Raw genomic sequence first — 19,556 nt, forward strand, 5'->3', positions numbered from 1 at the left:
TTTGTCTCATTTTAAGCAAAAATCTTATTCAAGTTGTATTCTTTCCAATTCAAAACACTTTTGGACTGGAGCTAATTCAATCTCTCACTCCTGAATTTTAAATGGAACACATTATTAATTTTCTTTACCTACCCTTTTTTGGTCTCCTTTATTACAACCTATGAAAATAATCATGCCAAATACAATTCTTTTGTGAATTCACCACGTTAAGTACCTTTCTCCTGTGCTTCCGCAAGTCACTGGGCTGCAGAACAGACAAAAAAATGTTAACAGAGTGCAGCCAGTTAACAGCATTTATATTCATAAGGCGGTCAAGGAATTATTCTAATTCTCTATTGCTTTATTTGATTTTAACGAAAAAATGTGACAAATTGTACTGCAAATTGCACACAAACAAAATGGAAAATGGAAATGTTAACAAAAAATGTATGACTATTTAAACAGCATAAAATATTGCTGATTTAATGGGTTTCAATGGGACATTTTTCACCTGAAATGTCTGTGCAGTTATTTTGTACACAACATCAAATAGATTTATGATAGAAAATGATTGTAAAATTAAATAAATGTATGCAATTTGCATTAGCACTGCCATGATTATCACTAAAATCCGTAACACTTTATTTTGATGGTCCATTTGAGTATTAGTAGACTGCCTGTTAATATCCTTTGACATGCTCCTTCAACAGACATTTAACTGACTATAAGAAACTTTGCAAGTACATGCTAACTTATGCTAACCCCAACCTAACAGTCTACTTATAATCTAATTAGAATTAGTTGGCATGTAGATGCAATGTAACTTAAATTCAACAAACGGACCATCAAAATAATAATAAACTAAAAATGACAAAAACGTCTATAAGAGTGTACACAAAGGCTACTTTCCATTATAAACAGTATGCAGTGTAAATGCTCATGATGTGCCACAGATATTTACCAGTGTCATGACCCCCATGCGCTCCATGTCTCGGGCCGGGCTACGCGGGGTGAGTTTTGGGGTGGAGTGTCCACTGGGCGGTGAGGAGGAGGCGAGAGAGGAGGCGGTGGCTGAGGCAGTGATGGAGGTTCCAGGATGGTGGACTCGTGCCAGATTCAGACCCTCCAGACTCACACTGGCCACGCGGTTCTCAATCTCTTCTGCCCTCAGTTCAGTCGACTCCTTCTCTTCCTGGATCAACCTGGAGAAATTAAGAAAAAAAGTTCACACACTCACAGTGAGTTATGAAAATAAGCTAATAAGAGTTTTGAACAGAGTAAACTGTTTTGGCAAGAAAACCAGAAACACTGCAGATAAAATATCTAATTATGGCTTACTAGCAAAGTAAAGCTGAACAGTAGAAAGAAGATAAAAAGCATACGCAAGATCAGACTATTATTCATCCCACAATCTTGATCCTGCAATGTTTGGTTGCAGATTCAGAAAGTGGAATCACCAGATTTCATTGTTTCTATGAATCAGTTTGTGCTTTGTACATTACTTTAAAAAAAGTTTTTTGTTTTAAAAAACAGATCTGTTGATCTGTGATCAGCAATGGAGTGTATTGACATAATCTGATTAATTTTTCAACTATCCATGTGTGTAAATTGGCACAAAACTTGTAATAAGTTAATAACCTTACACATTTGTTGTGGGCTGTTTGTTCCATCTTTCCACTTTCATGTGTCAAGAGTATATTCAGCAATTTATTTAGAGTGGGTTCTTTCCAATCCCTTTCTTAATGATAAGGCCTAACTGTTTAACAATAAAAATTTATTTATTTATTATTGAAATTAATTTGGCATCAAAAAAATTATATTTAAGAAATGGTCTGCATCAACTGCACTGAATCAAGTCACATCAAATATTTTTCAGGGTCGATCGCGAAAAAGTTTACAATTATTTTTAAAAATACGTTTTTTTTCATATAATAATTGTAAAAATAATTCTACAATATTGTCATTTTACCCAATTTAATAAAGTACAAAAAAAATTAAGTAGTTTCCACATACTTTCAGTATCACTTTTGTTTAAAATGACACAATTTAATCTTGTATCTATGAAATAAACTGCTCCAGATTTGAGTTTACAAACCTATTGGAATTATAACAACAACAACTAAAAAACTGGATGAGTTTTTCAGAGCTATCCTGGATAGTTTCAAATCATCAATAATAAAAATTCTGCTAACTGAGTAACCCATGTTTGACCTTTAAGTGCAGTTTGTCATTAACATCTATGTTGATGCTGGAACATCATTTTTGTTGGAAAATGGAATCCATACCTATATTCCCTACCGCTAAACTCAACCATAACTGTACATTATTCCCAAAATCAGACGGGAATAAAAGTTGGATAACACTCATGTAGAAGTGCATAAACCTAACCGTAAGACTAATCTTACCATAAACAGTAAACCTATCACTTAATTCTGATTGGACATAGATGTTGATCCAGGAACATGTCCTTCTTGGTGAAAGCAGATTAGCGTTTGTTAATTGAGTTTGATAAACAGTGGTTTTCAGGGCATTCTGTGCTGTGGGTTTATATATCTCCACAAACGCCATTACCTTCTTATTTTCTAAAGCTTCTTATGTTTTATTCAGATTTATGTATGATGTTTTCATTTAAATCTTAATCGTCATTTAGATCTTTTTAAAATTAAAAAGATTTTTAATTTTTAAATTAAAATGTTTTGTAATATACAGCCCTTGTGTATTAAATTATATAATAGACACTGACAGTAGCGAAGAACTGATCCTTTTAGCAAAACAACAACTTGTTTGCTATTGTCTTCTGAGTAACAGAAGAAAACACACTTAGACTAGCCTGTAACTTGAAAACAATCAAATAAAACAGAAATACTAACAAAAAAGCAAATTAAATAAATTTGGGGAAAAAAACAAAAAACAGTAAAGCTCATTAAAGCATAGAACAAAGCTATGTAAAAAAAAAAAAAAAATTAAAACAAGTACAAACAATTAAACAAACCTACGTTGTAAGTACATTTAAAAAATAAAAAAAACAGCAAAGCAAGGCACAACACACTAAAGAAAGCAAAACAATACAAGAGTCAAACAAAACCAAAGTACAAAAAGCAAAGCTTTCAAAGTGAAGTAAAACAAACATCTTTAAGCAAAGCAAGTAAACCAACCAAAGCAAAAAACAACAGCATAGCAACGTAAAGAGAAATGAAACAAATCATGGCTAACTTCATAGCAAAAAACAATGAAAGAAAAAAAAATACTCTTCCATTGAAAAACAAGTTGCAGCATTCAAGAAAATCAACCTGCAAACAGTTTGCTTCAATTTGTCCCTGCAATTGACCTTGAACACAGAAAATAGAAAAAAGAAGTATTGAGGGACAAAGAAATGAAAAAAAAGGTGCTTTGTGGCCGAAGACTGATGCAGTTGGTTTCAGTGACCGCTCGAGGACACAAAACAACAACGCTCAAGAATCACAAACTGCAGTTTACTGCTCTAACATTCGACAGCTCCTGTAGAGGATGTTTTGGCTAAGATTATTGAATATCTTGTAAAGAAACCATCGACCAGGCTGCAAACAATTAAACATCGACCATTTGTCAAGCATTTAACGTGTTTACAGTTGATTCTAAGACATTCAACGCTTTCATGTCTTCTAGCCCAAAAGCATAAAGATCAGAGCTGGTGCTTTATCAAAAGCAGACAACAACTGGGAGGAGAGAAATTAACAGCGCAGGGGAACATCTTTCTTCCTGAGGTAATCAAACAACAGTTTAATAGTATAGTGAGCCAGCCTGATCTCACAAGGAAGGTTAACTGTTTTACATACTGCACTGTCAGAAAAGTGGCAAATACATACAACTTCATCCGTAGCTGTATTTTTAAACGTTGGTATGCCCTCAAACCTCAACCTCAAATTTTTCTTTTAAATTAATATTTTCCATAAGATGCTTTACAATATTTTATTTGTGCATAAACATTAGTTTAGTCAGTACTAAAGACAAATCTGGAGCTTATCTAACAAAATAACATTTAAATCTGGTAAAAAAATGAGGTCGTCAAATTTATGTTAGGGAAAAATCAAGAGAAACAAAAAAATGTTGTTGAAATGTAGTAGTTTAATTTTATTTTTCAATATTTTGCATGAATTTAAATGTGTTATCTTTCCATTTCTAAAGATTTTTTGTGACTAAAATATTAATTTAATAAATACATAATACATTTTATAATAAATCTGTTTTGTTCATATGCACCAATATATATTACCCATATTCATTGAGAAATGGTGAATGGTGAGAAGTGTGTGTTTGTGTTTGTGTGTGTGTGTGTGTGTGTGCGTGTGTGTGTGTGTGTGTGTGTGTGTGTGTGTGTGTGTGTGTAAAGAGATTCAAATGACCCTTCAGCCTCGGCTAGAGAACCTGGTCATCCCAAATCTGTGATTTCTACCATATCAAAGCAAGTTTAATTATAATAATAATATAATAATATGACACTTTAATTTATTGTGTTCATTGACAGAGAGGGGAAAGACAAGGGCCTCTACACTAATGTCTGACTACAGGAACCATCAGGAAGTTAGTTTCAATCTTCTTTGTGCTACAATCATTGTTTTTCTCCAATTTTCATCACTGTTCTCCACAAAATAAAGGACTTTTGTTGAAAAGACTTGATTATTTCGTAAATCATGGCTCTACAATAATGGTAAGACCACAACAAAACAATCATTCAATTTTTGAATTACATTATTTATGAAAAAATCAACACTTCATAATTTGTCATCTAAATTTGATCTCCACTGTAAATGTGGAAAACAGAAACAAAAAATGAAAGCTGTCTGTAGTAAGTTTCTCTCTGAAATGACCTTCTCTCTGAACACAACTAAACTAAAGTCCAACTAACATTTCAATAAAATAGATGAAGAAAAATGTATCTGTTTAAGTATTAATCTCACATTTCCACTTAGCTGCACTTCAAATTAGTAAAGTGCAACAGCAGTGATAGTTTATTTCTTAGTGCTTGGTTAAAATTGTATCTGACAACCATAGGTAAAAGTGCAATTTGTTGATTTAAACCTCATCTAACTATAAACTCAACAATTCTTAGGAGATGCACAGGCTACATGCAGAAATGTCCTAATATAAGCAGATAACTTTTGATATCTTTCTATTCAACAAATACAATTGAGCAGAACTCATACCTCAATTTCTTAAGTGTCATATCAGCCTCCACCACAAACAGTACAGTGCTACAACAGGAGAAACCATGAGCTTGGGCTGATAGTTAAATCAGCATATACAATGCCTGAAGGCACAGCTCTGCTTTCTAGAGTACCTGTTATTGTTTTTACATCATTCTAGGACGCGGTGCAGAATCCTGATTCTGAGTCTCTGTAGAAATGTAGCAACTTCAATAAAGGATGACACTTAAAACATATAAACATGAGTGTAGGGAATAGCAGGGGAACAGGATTATATGTAGGCTTCTAAAACACAAAAATGACAAGTTCAATTCCCCATACTGTACATTCAGAGAAAAGCCAATGGGATAATGTCACATCAGTCTAACAAAACTCACGTTGGATGAATATAGTGTGCTGAAGGGCAAATACACAATTAACAAAGATCAGAGGTAAATATTTACCCCAGAATGGTTAAGCGTGACAGAAAATGATCTTTAAGTGCCAGTAACGTAGTCAAGCAGAATATACCAAAAATAAGATTTAAAACAAAAAGTCTAAATAAAAACATATGAAAACTATAGTAAATAATTAATACTAAATAATTTTTAGTGTTAAATAACTAAGTACTATCCATGATACATTTGACATTTGTAATTAATTAATACAATAAATAATTGAGGATCACACATTACCTGACTTTGAAATAGTTTCAGACACAAGAAACCTGTGCAAAAGCAAGCATCTCTTTTTCTAGTAAGTGTGCAGAATACAAAAATTATGTGCTGAAAATCTCAAACATGTTTGATTTTGACTTGTTGGAATGATTGTGTATGTTTTTAAGACAACATTTAAAGGATATTTTAGTGAAAAGCTGTAAAACAACAAGAAGAACAAACATGGTTTTAATTTATGCCAGGCTTAAAAAAAATCAAACGTGTTATCCTGGTTTAGTTCCTAACTTTCTGTAAAATAAAAAATAAAAATAAAAATAAAAAAAATGTGCAGCAAGGGTTGGTGTTAAGCCCTTTGCTGTTCTCCTTGAAGACATATAATTAAGAAATAAACATTTCACTTGACATGGAGACTGTAAAGCAATTAAAAAAAAAACAGGTCTTTGAAATTTCTTGGCAGACTACTAAACCTAGTCTACATAAAGGTGCAGTGGTCATGATGAATAGACTGACCGGATCTCTTTATTGATGGCATCCAGTTGTTCCTGCAGCATCATTGCCAGAGTCTGAGCGTCTGAATGTCCACTAGGAGACAGCAGATCCATGGAGCTGAAAAGGGTCTCTCGATCATCATCATCGATGTCTGACATCTCGGTGTCGCTCTCGAACGGGTGGCCACCCAGAACGCCAAGCTGCTGAGAGCGCCATTCATGCTCTCCCAGAGACTTGGCCTGTAAGAAAGAGAAGTGGGAAAAATTAAGAAATGATTCAGCACAAAGCTTATGAAACTAGGGGTGAAGGGCTCCGACCTTCTGTTCCTCCCTGCGTAGCCCCATGCGTCCTCTTCTGGGCCTGCGGATCACCTTGGTGGAGCGATAATGGTCTGACTGTGTCTCAGCAAGAGAACCCAGGGAGAAACGCAGATCTCCAGATGCATCCAGATGTGAACTGGAATCAAGACCACAATCTGTTATCAAGACATTTAAGCCCTGTTTTTTTCTGATCTGATCAGTGGTCAACCAAAGCGAATTACCATTTTCACCAGACAATACATTATTCAAGTGCATCTCTTGTAACCACTTTCATTTCATCAAAACCCTTCTCGTTTCATCACACTCTTACATCACTTTCAATGCAATGCAGAATCAAACTACAATTAAATGAAAGAACCGGTTGTTATTCAGCTTATAAGTGAGCAGAAAATCAAACTGCATAGATATGAGTGTCAACTGTGAATTCAACTGTAATTTGTGTTTTGGTGCAATTAAACAATTTCTGAAAAGCTTGTTTTGATTTACTTTCTCACATTCTGCTCCAAAGTGATTACACATTAGGCCAGTATGCATATAGTAAGTGGTTCCTTGTGGATGTTTGAACACATTCAGTGTTCACACTATGAAAGAAATCCAATTGAGTGCAGATTTAGACTATTTACACCTGTATTAAACACTGTCCATATTAATGAAAACACATCTTAAGAACAGGTTCCTACATTAGGTTCCTATAATTTCCTGTGTTTTACTATGAATTACATAATTAGTATATTAAAGTTAACTTTAAAATCTCCTCTATACAACTTGGTTGCTTGGTGATTTCTAAAATACATTATATTAGATCTAAAGGTGTTTACATTAGATTAAGGTCACCGCAATAGTTTTAGTTGCAGCAGCTCATGCAGATTAAACTTTCTGACAATAATAAACAGGCCACGACTGAACATAAAGGATGATCTCTGAGTGATAGTCTCCAAAATTAAACCAAGAATAGACTTGCGCTGTAAACAATTTGGCTCCCAGTGTCATTAAGTGAGGTTAATCTTTAAATATACTAATGAATAAATTACTATAAAAATATATATGGGTGTTAGACTGTTGCCCTTGTCTGTGTTGTCAATATGCTTGTGTTTATATACTGTAGGCCTATTGGTGTGTGTGAGCCATTGCGTGCAACGTTTCTATAAATATATAACTACCTCTGAGGATAGTGGGGGTTGTGAGTCACTGGCATTATTATTATTATTTTGGGGGTCGTGGGATGGAAAGTTTGGGTACCCATGGCCAAGTGGTTAATGCATTTGTGGCACTAAAGTGCTCATGGTGACCAGAGTTTAATTCCAGGCTCCAGGTCCTTTGCCGATACCTCCCCTTTCTCTCTGCTGTCATGCTTTCTTGTCTACACTCTACGCTGTCCTATAAATTAAAGATTGAAACTCCTAAAAAATTATTATGAAAAAATAATGAAACTGTAGGTTTATTTCTGTCAATTTTGAGTATTTTACAAATCTTGCAATAATTTTTTAATAACTAGCAAATTTAAGTTTAAATTAAAATTGGTAAAGGAAAGGAAATTAATTCTTAAAGGTAATGAGTTTAGTATGAATTAAAATTGTCTTTTACTTTTGTATTTTAGATTTTTCAATTAGTGATGTTGTTTTTACTTTCCGAACCTATGGTCACAATTTATATGCAGATATTTTATGCAGAGACTGGGGGAAAACAATACATTTTTTAATTAATTTCTTTTGCATAATCCAGATTTTCACGCATTTATAATCAGCATTTCTCTCTGTTTTTTAATTGATCATAACAATGCCTCCTCCAGAAAGAAAACACATAGTGCTAATGTTGCTGCCAACCACTGTATTGTGTTAAAGCCTTCGTCTAGGATGCCTTCAAAACCTGCAGAGCTTTTTACAAGTTTTGTTTACAGTAAAAGGATATTTATTCATGCTTTTTGTCTTACCGTGAAAGCGTGGGCTCTGTAAGGGATCCGGCCCTCAACCGGTACTGATCCAGTTCAGATCTCAGCTTCTCCATCTCTTCCGAGATATGAGACTACAACCACAAAGCACATTAAAGTTTCATTTTACTCAGAACAGACAGCATTCAAATTAGTTTCCACCGAGCTAGTTTTCTGAAAGTAAGAACTAATGACCTTTTCTTGAATGGAGTCTTCCAACTGCTTCCTGTAGCTTTCAGAGTCTTGTATTAAAACGTTCTGGAGAAAGAGCAAGAGAAAGAGTAAGTAATGGGTAAACTCTGAATCTTCATCAGCGATGTGTGGATCTTCTCTCACCTTCTCCTCCAGAGCGGCCATCCTCTCTTTCAGGTGAAGCTGTAAGCGTTCATTGGACTCGGTCAAGAGTCTGTCCACAGTGTCTGACAAACGCTTGTTGTGCTCCTCGTTCATCTTCTCTCTCTGCCGAGCCTAATGATAAACAAAAACAAGACAAAGGTAAATAAAAACACATTTTTTATTTTCATGAAAATGTAATATTTTGCAATGTTATTTTTTCCTTATTTTAATGAGGTTCTTGTCTGTATTTAGAATACAATGCTAGTATAGGTACAAATTACAGGAGAGTTTGACTTTCCTAATTCAGGCTTTATTCCATCTGAAGGATAAACTCTTTAAATAGTGGAAAACAGTTTGATCTGTATTTTAATAATTTTATTAATAAAAAAAAAATAGATAATATAACTATACATTTGACCACCCCCATAATGGTTTAGAGCCCTGCACAGGACTTAAATTTAAGCTCTAACCCGGCTCTGGCCCGAGACGCACAGGCTGTAGCCCTGCCCTTGTCCAACAGCTCATCTAAATTTTTGTTTTTTTCCACCAAACAGCTTATACTGTTACAGCCATTAAAATAGACCAGGTCTGTATTTAATAAAAAAATTTTCGTTTGGTCTTTTTATCAAAATAATTTAGAGAAATGTTAGGAGTTTTTTTGTATGCAAGTTTTAGTTTTTTTAAGTGATATCGATATCCAAGCGGTTTGTTATCCACAGTGAGTTTACTTACTTTAATCCAGTGGCGCCTGCAGTCGTACGGCTATACGCACTGCACACACTGCACGTATCTACCATTTTATCTACTAGATAACTGGCCAACATAAATATATATTAAAATGAAGATGCAAAGTATATGAAATTATTAATTTTAAAAATATTTTTTCCATGAAAAATATACAAATTATATTTTTTGAGCTCATCCACTACTCATCTGTGGATGATTGTTGTGGATTATTTATTTATTTTTTTGGTCAGTGGAAAGTAAGGATTTGATTAATGCTTCACGGTAATTGTAGTAATCCTCTGTCATATACAGGGTACTTGCAAATTTTTGTTTATTATTGTATTATGTCATAATCCTAAAGATTATGTCTTGAGTGTCTGATTTTTCCTTGATGCTAATGTGCTTTGATTTTCTCCGTCTAACTCACGGCAAGTTCAGGTTTAAGCAACCCTGGCAGGAAAATATACATTTAGATTTCAAAGAAAGGTCACACTTTATTTTGATGGTCCGTTTGTTGAATTTAAGTTACATTGCATCTACATGCCAAATAATTCTCACTAGATTATAAGTAGACTGTTAGGTTGGGGTAGGGGTGGTGTAAGTTGACATGTACTTGCAAAGATTCTTATAGTCACTTAAATTTCTGTTTAGCAGCAGTATCAACAGATATTAAGCAGACAGTCTCCTAATACACTCAACTGGACCATCAAAATAAAGTGTTACCCAAAGCAAATAAATAATTATTATAACGAATTATATCATAATGAATGCCCTAAAATCATGTAGCCTTTGACAGCAAGCATTAGTGTTTCTTGAGATTGAAATAAGAATAAGGGATGATGAGGTGGGGCGGTGCTGGATTTGTGCGTATCTTGGAATAAATTCCTGCAGGCACCCCTGGACTTATAAGTTGTGCATTGTGCATAACTAGTTGGCTCATTCTGTTTTTCACAGTTTTAAGCTCACCATTGGCAAATTTTCTCTTTATGTTCTCTATTGCATGTGGCTGGAAATCTCTAAACAGAAGGTATCCCTGGCACTTCCGGAGCGCATGCATTAGATCTTATTAAACTTTTTAAAAAAGTTTTTTTCTAAAACAGGCCCGAAGCCTGATGTGCGTCCTAGCAATGAGGTAAAAATTTGCCTAAAGCCTGACCCTAGAGGTATTAAAAAGTCGGGCCCCAACAGGCTTGGGCTCAAATGCAGGGCTTTATAATGGTTGATACCATTGTGAATGCATGGTTCCACCCTGTGGTCTATTCGGGAAAATATCTAGTCAACAGTCTAAAACTGGCAGATCTAGAGTGTAAGTATTCAAGACAATTTTTGTTTTTATCTAAATATAACAGAAAAAGTAAAGTCAAACTACATTTATAGTGTCTATTTTAAAAGAAGCCCTGCACAATAACAACCTTACATGATCATCCATTTATAGTCATGGATGCAAACTTATAATTTTTATATCAAAAACAGGTTATTTTTCAGCATCATGTCCACTGAAATAACCCATCAAAAGTAACTGCAGGTCAGAATCCACAAAACACCGAAAGTTCCATTCATAATTGAGATTGAACTGAATTAAACGCATGAATTTGGTTCATTGAATAAAGTATATTTTAAGTCTACTACTAAAAAAAGCCAATGTATAATATGCACACTAAGTATTCTGCACAAAAAAAAATAAAACAATTTAATAGTAGTATGCTAGTGTTGTTATACTCTATGCCCTTAGTACATTGAATAATTAACTCTCAGATATTGATATTCATTATATTTGTTTATATTATTCATGTTTTTAACAAGCCATCTTTGAAACAAATTTTGGTAATACTATATTGTACGATATGAATTATTTATTAAGCATCAGCAAATAGTTCATTAATCTTAAGGATGACTATTTATGCTTTGCAAATCTAAAGAATAAAGCCTCTATTAAGGTAATATTAATATCTATTAATGTAGAGATTATGCTTAAATGATGAATTAACTTAATCAATTATTAATTGTGTGCAGTTATAATAAAGTGTTACCTAAATATGGTTTACTAAAATATGTATCGATGCATAATTTGGAGAAATGCTAGAGATTTACAGATTCAGTGCCTATATAGATACTGATATAATTACAAATGTATCTTTAAATAATGTTTTAATTAGTACGGGTACAGTGATGATGCTTCACCTTTTTATTAAAATACTGCAATAAATACTTAAATCAATGTTTGCTTTAAATATAATATACAATTTTTAATTCAAATAAGTGTAATTCTGCATTTAATGTGTTTGTATTTACACATTTAAATTTGATTTCATATTACTTTATATCATATAATTATACACATTATTAAATCACCTAGACGAGGGATGTCAAACTCAATTCCTGGAGGGCCGCATCCCTGCACAGTTTAGTTCCAACCCTGCTCCAACACACTAACCTGTAGGTTTCAAACAAGCCTGAAGGACTTAATTAGTTTGATCAGGTGTGTTTAATTAGGGTTGGAACTAAACTGTGCAGGGCTGTGGCCCACCAGGAATTGAGTTTGACATCCCTGACCTACACTGTGTGAGAACAACAAAAATCTTTATGCAACCGCACAATACAATGGTATAATCCATTAAAATTGTCTCAAATTTAAGCTAAATATCTAAAAACATTTAAAAATATAGCCTTTTTTTAGTTGTGTATGTTTTTTCATATTGTCGTTTTTCCTCTAAATTGAAAACAAAGATGTAAATATGATTGTGATGTTATATTGTCATATTTTTATTAAATTGCAAAAAAAAAAGATTGTTTAAAGACATCTCAAAATATCTTATGTTACAATTTAGATGTAAACATTAGATGTCAAATACTTTTTTCAAATTTTTTTGATAGATTTGTTCTACAAGTGTGTTGAAATGTGCAATTAATGCAGTGGCAATTATTATATGCAATTAAAACTGTAATAGTGATGATTTCAGAGTGTTTACCCTATTTAGTTACTATAATTTAACTGCAATACCATTTACCACCTTGAAAGTAAGAACATATATTGCATATATTTTGGCAGATGGATAAAATTAAAAATCTTTTAGTAAGAGATATAGTTGATTTTGCTTCTAGATTATTCGCCACTCAAGAAAAGGAAAATCAAGTGTTATGTATATACAGTAGATTTCCACACATCATGCATATATTTACCTAATGTGATAGATCAATTGAATATTGTATATTAACATATACATATTACAAAAGTATGGGAACACGAATCAGATCTTCTGACCCTGAGAAGCTCCTGGTTCTTCTCCTCTAGCTGTCCTTCCAAATGCCTCATCCGCTCCTCAATACTGCCATGCCTCTCCTCCGCCTGAACAACACAAACAAACATCAAATTTACTCAGACCATAAACAGGTAAAGCCTCCAATGAGCAGCGGAGAGGAGACCCCTGAACCATGACTGTGATGTTGGCTCGAATCTCCATCTTGATTTATGAGGTTGTGAGTTTGCTTGTGAACAGCACAGATATGGTTGAGCAGGTAAAGAGAAGGAGCTTCTGTTCTCTCCTGGGTGAACACCAAAGAGTCGAGTACGTCAGCAGCTCATTAAAGCGGAGAAAATCCCAGCTGAGCATCACATGCAGCTGAATAGACCCAAAACCACACACACTGAAGTCGATATAAGAGAGAGATTGAGAGAGAAAGAGAAAGAGAGATTTCAGGCCCACCTTCCTCAGACTGCTGTTCATGTCCTGGAGTTTAGCTTCTATATCAGACTAGCAAACCACAATATATAGAGAAATATCACACAGCATTAATAAAAAGCACTAGCTAGTTCATGGATTAACAATATATACCAGTAACAATTATCAAATTTAGTTTGAATAAAACCCATACAGTAAAACTATAATAACTTGATTTTTAATATGTGTGTGTATATTTAATTCTAACATTTGTAGTAAAAACACAAAAACATTTCTGATATCAAAATCATGATAAATTAGAACCATTACTTCAGACATGACTTTCAATATCATCACGGACAAAGTTAGTTTTGGACCTTCGTCGGTGGTCTAGTAATGCTGATTATAATTATAGGCTATATTACTTAACAAGTATTTCTGGGGTAATGATTTAATAAATATGATGATATTCAAAGCTTAATAAAAAATTGTAGAAGCTTTGAATGGATATATCATGTGAATTCGGTGCATTTAGAAACAACTTAATTGTGTTAAGCTTTCAGATACTACTATATTTTCAACAAACGTTTACTTTCAAAAGTAGGAAAATTTAGTAGTAACATTTTTTTTTATGCGTTAATTCACTTACTGTAGGAGATTTTGAAATGCAAAGTGAACTGGGGTTATTTGGCATGTTTACTTGTTTGAGGGGATTTGTTTTAAAATGAATCTAAAAACACTCACCTGTCGGGAACTTTAACTCTCAGCGCTCATTGTCAAGCATACACTGCAAAAATGCTTTGTATTTTAAGTTCAAATATCTAAAAATTCTTAAACCAAGATTATGTTCTAGACAAGTAAAAAAAAATTTCTTGGTTTTTAGAAATAAAATGTCAAATAAAATAAATGAGTTGCCAATGTGGTAAGCTTAATAAACATATTTCGAACCAAAAACTCCTTCATTTTTTCCTTACCCCATTAACAGACTATTCGCCTTGTTTAAGGAAAAACTTTTTTTTTTTTTACATTTTATTTCTAAAAACAATACAAAATTATGTATAGAAAACAATGTTTGATTTAATTCTTTTTTTATATATATATTTGGACCAGAAGCAAGACAAGAAATAAGTAAAAACAAAAGGGATTTTTTTGCAGTGTAACACGGGCACTCAGTGTGTCTGCACTGCTGGTATTTTCAAAAAATGTGGCCCTTCCCTTGACAACATGTAAAAAAAAAATTCAGCTTGGGAAAATAACACTTCAGTGAACACTAAATCAAAATCACTATTTTAAACAAATATAACACTTATAAAGACTACATAAACTTATTGCTTTATTCATGAAGATTATAATTATCTAAGAATTATTATTAATAAATATTTAAACTTCATAAAACATTTGTAGTTATATTGATCATATTTATATATTTTTATAACATGTTGATTATAGAAGTAGTCAAAATTTTAAAGAATCATACAAAATGAATGCTATTTTTCATCAATATAATATTATTTTAAAATATTAATTTAATAAAAGCAAACCCAAATTTTATCAAGATAAATATAAAACTAATTTACACAGGATGATTACAAAACAAAACATAATGGGTTTGCTAAACATTTGCCATGCAAAGTTGTTGATTGTGAAAGCTCATGTCAGACAAAACAAGGAATACGGCATCACATCTCTCTGATCTGCACACAAACAAAAGTTGAGAGAAATATCACTCTACAGACCCTGATAATACTCAAGTTTTTATGCTGATCAATGCACATAACAAATGTACACTAAGTGCAATATAAGGCTTTATACAACCCAAAGCAAGACCTTTTAGAGCCCCTTAATGTTCAGCGGTCAGTAGGAAAAACCACCTCCAAATAGTCCTTGACCCTGAGCTTGAATATACTATATTACTATTTAAAGACTCATCTCATTCCTTTGTGTGAAATATCTCTTCTGATTGTTCATTTCAACAAATCCATTAACAAACAATTCACTAACTTTTCATTCAAGTTCTTGTACTGCACTTTACATTTTCTTTAATTTAATGATTATTTGGACAGTAGAGGTGGACAAAAGAAAAAAAATATATTACCATATCTGACTGATTAAATTAAGAATTACTTGTGCATTTTGTGTTTAGTTTTCTAAAATGTTCTGTTTAAATATGCAAATTAAACAATTTAATTACATATTCACTAATTTGCATACATTTCAAGTAAACAAATCTAAACATTTGATAACATTAGATTCTAAATACTTGCCTAGTTTTATTTTAACATATCAAAATAACAGATTAAAAAGTATATAATCAGGCAAATGATTAATTGATTAATGATTAATTATATAGTTTGGTACATCTAAGTGTTCTTTAAGTGGAGATTTATGGCTCAATGTAGAAGAAAATAATTTAGAGAAAAGGGACTTTAAACTAGTTATATTACAGTGTGCTTGAAAACTTGTTTCTGATTGGCTGGTGACCATTCTAAGGTGTGCAGTTATTTTCAGATAAACACATGATTAATTTAGTTTCAGGCAGGTAAGCTTGATTGCCTTTGAGTGTCATAACTCTACGCCAAACAATTTCAGTCAATCCAAAGCCCCCATACAACAAAAACATATCGAAGACAACATAGACACTTAATACACAAATACACTCCAATACACTCCAATTTGTAATGCACATAGACATCACCTATGTACTAAATAACTGAAGGTTAACTATGTCTATTTACAGTATAACTTTAACTGTTAAAAGCGTTTAGCTACTGGTTAATTAGTTAATATTAAAAGTTATTGAAAATAATAACCTTACCTTTCTGAATTTGATTGTGATGCAATAATGTGCACCTTTTGTAGAGCTGCTTTGAAACAATGATTAGTGTGAAAAGCGCTATACAAATAAACTTGAATTAAATTGAATTGAAATTAAATAAAACAGAAGGTTCAGATGAGACGCATCGTGAACGAATCACCATTTTCTACATCAAATGGCAACAATTTAATGCCCCGACACTTTGATAAAGTGCAAAAAAAAAAAAAAAAACACTTGCATGTGTTTACAATGGTGTATTTTTATGTTTTCTTCACATGAGAAAAAAAATTATGACAACACAAGAAAATGTTTATGAAAACACTTCAAATCTCAGGACTTTTAGGGCACATGTCCATCACTTGTCTAAAAACAAGGGCTGTCAAGCACTTCAACTGTCATAGCAGTACTCATCGTCAAGTATACACCGAGTACTCATCGTCAAGCATACACTGCAAAATTACACTTGTTTCTAGTTCAAATTTCCAAAACTTCTTAAACCAAGAAGCATTTTCTAGACAAGTGAATATTATCTTGGTTTTAGAAATGTCAAATGAGAAATGTCAAATAAAATAAATAATGTTTTGCTTACTAAACAAGCTAAATAATCTGCCAATGTGGTAAGCAAAATAAACTTATTTCAAACCAAATGCTATATCTTACCCCATTAACAGACTATTCAGCTAAGGGTAAAACCCATTTCAATTTTACATTATATTTAAAAAGAACAAGACAAATTTTTGTCTATAAAATGCATTGGACTGAAAGCAAAAACTACTGTAAGTTAAAAAAAAAAATTTGCAGTGTAACACAAATACTCAGTGTGTCTACACTGCTGGTATTTAAAAAACGTGGCCCTTCCATTGACAACAACATGTAAAAAAAATCCTTAGCTTGGGAAAAAACTCTTTATAGAACCCTCACTAAATCAAGATCACCAGTTTAATAATTTGACAGTTGAAAGAGTGAACAAACTGTCTTGTCTTTAAGACTTTCCCAACACTACAAAGCAATGACACAAGCTAACATGTGTGCAGTGTCCTGTTTGTACCTTAGTGAGCGCTGCTATCCTCTGTGCGAGTTCGGCCTCTACTTCAGGCAGCGTCTCTGCTTTCCTCATGGTCTGCTGGAGCTTCTGCTCTGCCAACTCAAGCCGCTCCTGCAACTGCCTGTTCTTCTCCTCCATCTGCAGACATAAATACACAGACAGAGAGAGAGAGAGTGTATACAGCAGATATCACAGGACAATCTAGCATCCATGACACAGAGTGGATCAGTGTTGCCACATTCACTGTCCCCAAACAAACATAACTATTTTTGCCTGTTCTTGGAAGAATTAAAAATCATTAGAAGATTACATACTCAAGTTTGACAGCACCTGTATCAAATCATTGTTGTTCAATGTTGATGTTAAAATAAAAATAAAAATTAAGGAATGTTGCTATGGCAACTAGTTGATATACAGTATAGCAAGTACTCAAGTTACTAAAAAAATGAAACAAAAAATATAGCTATATAGAAACAACAATAAATGACACACATTACAAAAGCACAAACTAATTAATTAGCACTCAAACTAACCACTTGTATGCAACATACTCTTTTCCTTTTCATATGCACCAAATCATTGTGCAACTCTGAGTGTGCTTCACACAGGTGAGATAAACCTCTATGTTTTCTCGAAGGAGGAACAAATCTAAACTAACTTAGATTTACAGCATTTATATACTGCTGCTCTCAGATGATTTAAGTCAGTGGTACCCAAAATGGGGTCGGGTCGCTTGGCGATTTCCAATAATCAAATTAATTTAATTAAACTATTACAATGACCAAATTTTATCCATAACCTACAGAGGAAAAAATAGTAGTTAATAGTTACATTAAAAAACAACATGCAAATAAAAAACCATCAGCCTTTCCATTTTATTTATTTTATTTTTTTTTGCGCACCCTGGGATGATTAGGTTATATTAAAGCACATTGATTTTATGGCACCAGGTTAATCTTTCTGACATTCACACACATAAAAAATACAAAATAAAAATACAGGCCTCAACTGATCATGAAGGATGGTCTCCGAGTGACGTTCTTTCTATAAAATTAAATGATAAATAGTCTTGGGCCTATTAGTATGTGTGCGCCGTTGTGTGCAAGGTACAAAAATACTTATAACCAGGGCCAGATAGAATCTGCTGAAATTTCCACGCAGAATATTGTAAAATACCTGCAGATTTATGCTGAATAATTTTGGCTGTATTGTAACTAAAAACTGAATATGTTAAATGAAAAATTATAAATGTTTTACTTTTATTTAATGTTTACAAGACAAATATTATTAGATTAATTTATTCAGTAAACAACGCAAGTCTCTTATCTATTATATCTACCACGTATATACTAAAAGACAGAAATGATTACTTTACAAACTATATTGTAAGTACATTATATAACTTTAGATGTTAGTCAGTAATATCACTGAAATTAATTTAAAATCTGAATACATATAAATGTACACACATTTACACACAATTAAATAATTAGACTAAACAATGGGCTGAGAATCTACAGAAATCTGTTGATTTCTGCACACGCAGATTCTATGTGGGCCTATACCAACCACCTTTGAGAATATTAGGGGTCACTGGCATTGTGATTTTGAGGGTCTCTCGGGCTGAAAATTTGGGAACCCCTGATTTAATTGCTTCTCTGGATAAAAGCTTCTGCTAAACGAATAAATGTACAATAATAAAAGTAAAACTAATTCTGTTTAATTATTTATACGCAAAATAATAGTCTACAATAAAACTCATACAAGTTTGAACAATGATGATAATAAAATAACAGAATTTGTAAATATTTTGTACCATAACTTACCAAAACAGAATCCCAAAGTCACATATTATTGACTGACCTGACAACTGTGATCATTTGTCTGCAGAACATGAAAGGATGTCATCTTGACCATGACATCATCAGAAGAGAATCTCTCAATTACGAAAGAAATCAAATGTTCAAAAGCAATTATCCAGCGAATGAATATGGACATGAAGTACCTGCAATACCTCAACCCAATCTGAAATACCACTAAAGGGAAATGAAGAAGAAAATTGGAAAACAAGCATTGAAAAGTGCACCTGTCTGAGGAAAGCCTCCTTATTGGCCAGCTCGTTCTCCAGCTTGTCTGTGATGTCGTGCAGTGATGTGGACTCTCTCTGGGCACTCAGATAACGCTTCTCCAGAGTCACAATACGCTCCTCCATGTCTTCTTTCTGACACATGGCCTGTACAAACACATACACACACATATTGTTGGTCGGTTAGTGGTGCTCAGACCTACACCTAGGATGGAGGCTGCGAGTGAATTAGTTTGCTGTCAATCAAAAATTCTGGCCTATAATTACACACAGGCTTGAGGACAAATATCACAGGCACACACACACACATATATTTGAGCATGAAAACACACACC

At 33.1% G+C, this 19,556-nt stretch overlaps 2 protein-coding genes across 34 annotated transcripts in view; one reads left to right on the forward strand and one right to left on the reverse strand.

The window, feature by feature from the left end:
- acss3 (acyl-CoA synthetase short chain family member 3) overlaps positions 1–4,626 on the forward strand; it is a 239,992-nt gene extending 235,366 nt beyond the window's left edge. For 2 of the 4 annotated variants that reach the window (XM_087248256.1, XM_087248264.1), the window contains exons 17-18: positions 3,625–3,722; positions 4,484–4,618. In XM_087248256.1, the coding sequence (XP_087104382.1) occupies positions 3,625–3,722; positions 4,484–4,513 (128 nt within the window). In that variant the 3' untranslated portion in view covers positions 4,514–4,618. Of the gene's footprint in view, positions 1–3,624; positions 3,915–4,483 lie in introns of those variants that run through there. The other 2 variants (XM_087248257.1, XM_087248254.1) reach the window with 2 other exon arrangements.
- ppfia2 (PTPRF interacting protein alpha 2) overlaps positions 1–19,556 on the reverse strand; it is a 340,251-nt gene that overhangs the window by 31,547 nt on the left and 289,148 nt on the right. For 28 of the 30 annotated variants that reach the window (XR_015482131.1, XR_015482132.1, XR_015482135.1 and 25 more), the window contains 10 exons: positions 19,222–19,368; positions 17,139–17,273; positions 12,879–12,962; positions 8,891–9,022; positions 8,750–8,812; positions 8,558–8,649; positions 6,625–6,763; positions 6,329–6,546; positions 941–1,181; positions 215–244 (listed from right to left, as the gene is read on the reverse strand). Coding sequence is in view for 23 of the 30 variants with exons in the window: in XM_087247257.1 (XP_087103383.1) it covers positions 215–244; positions 941–1,181; positions 6,329–6,546; positions 6,625–6,763; positions 8,558–8,649; positions 8,750–8,812; positions 8,891–9,022; positions 12,879–12,962; positions 17,139–17,273; positions 19,222–19,368 (1,281 nt within the window). In the remaining 7 variants the exon portion in view is untranslated. Of the gene's footprint in view, positions 1–214; positions 245–940; positions 1,182–6,328; positions 6,547–6,624; positions 6,764–8,557; positions 8,650–8,749; positions 8,813–8,890; positions 9,023–12,878; positions 12,963–13,320; positions 13,428–17,138; positions 17,274–19,221; positions 19,369–19,556 lie in introns of those variants that run through there. The other 2 variants (XM_087247268.1, XM_087247269.1) reach the window with 2 other exon arrangements.

The sequence above is a fragment of the Danio rerio genome, chromosome 4, assembly GCF_052040795.2.
Source record: "Danio rerio strain M-AB ecotype USA chromosome 4, GRCz13ab, whole genome shotgun sequence".
Lineage (NCBI taxonomy): Eukaryota > Metazoa > Chordata > Actinopteri > Cypriniformes > Danionidae > Danio > Danio rerio.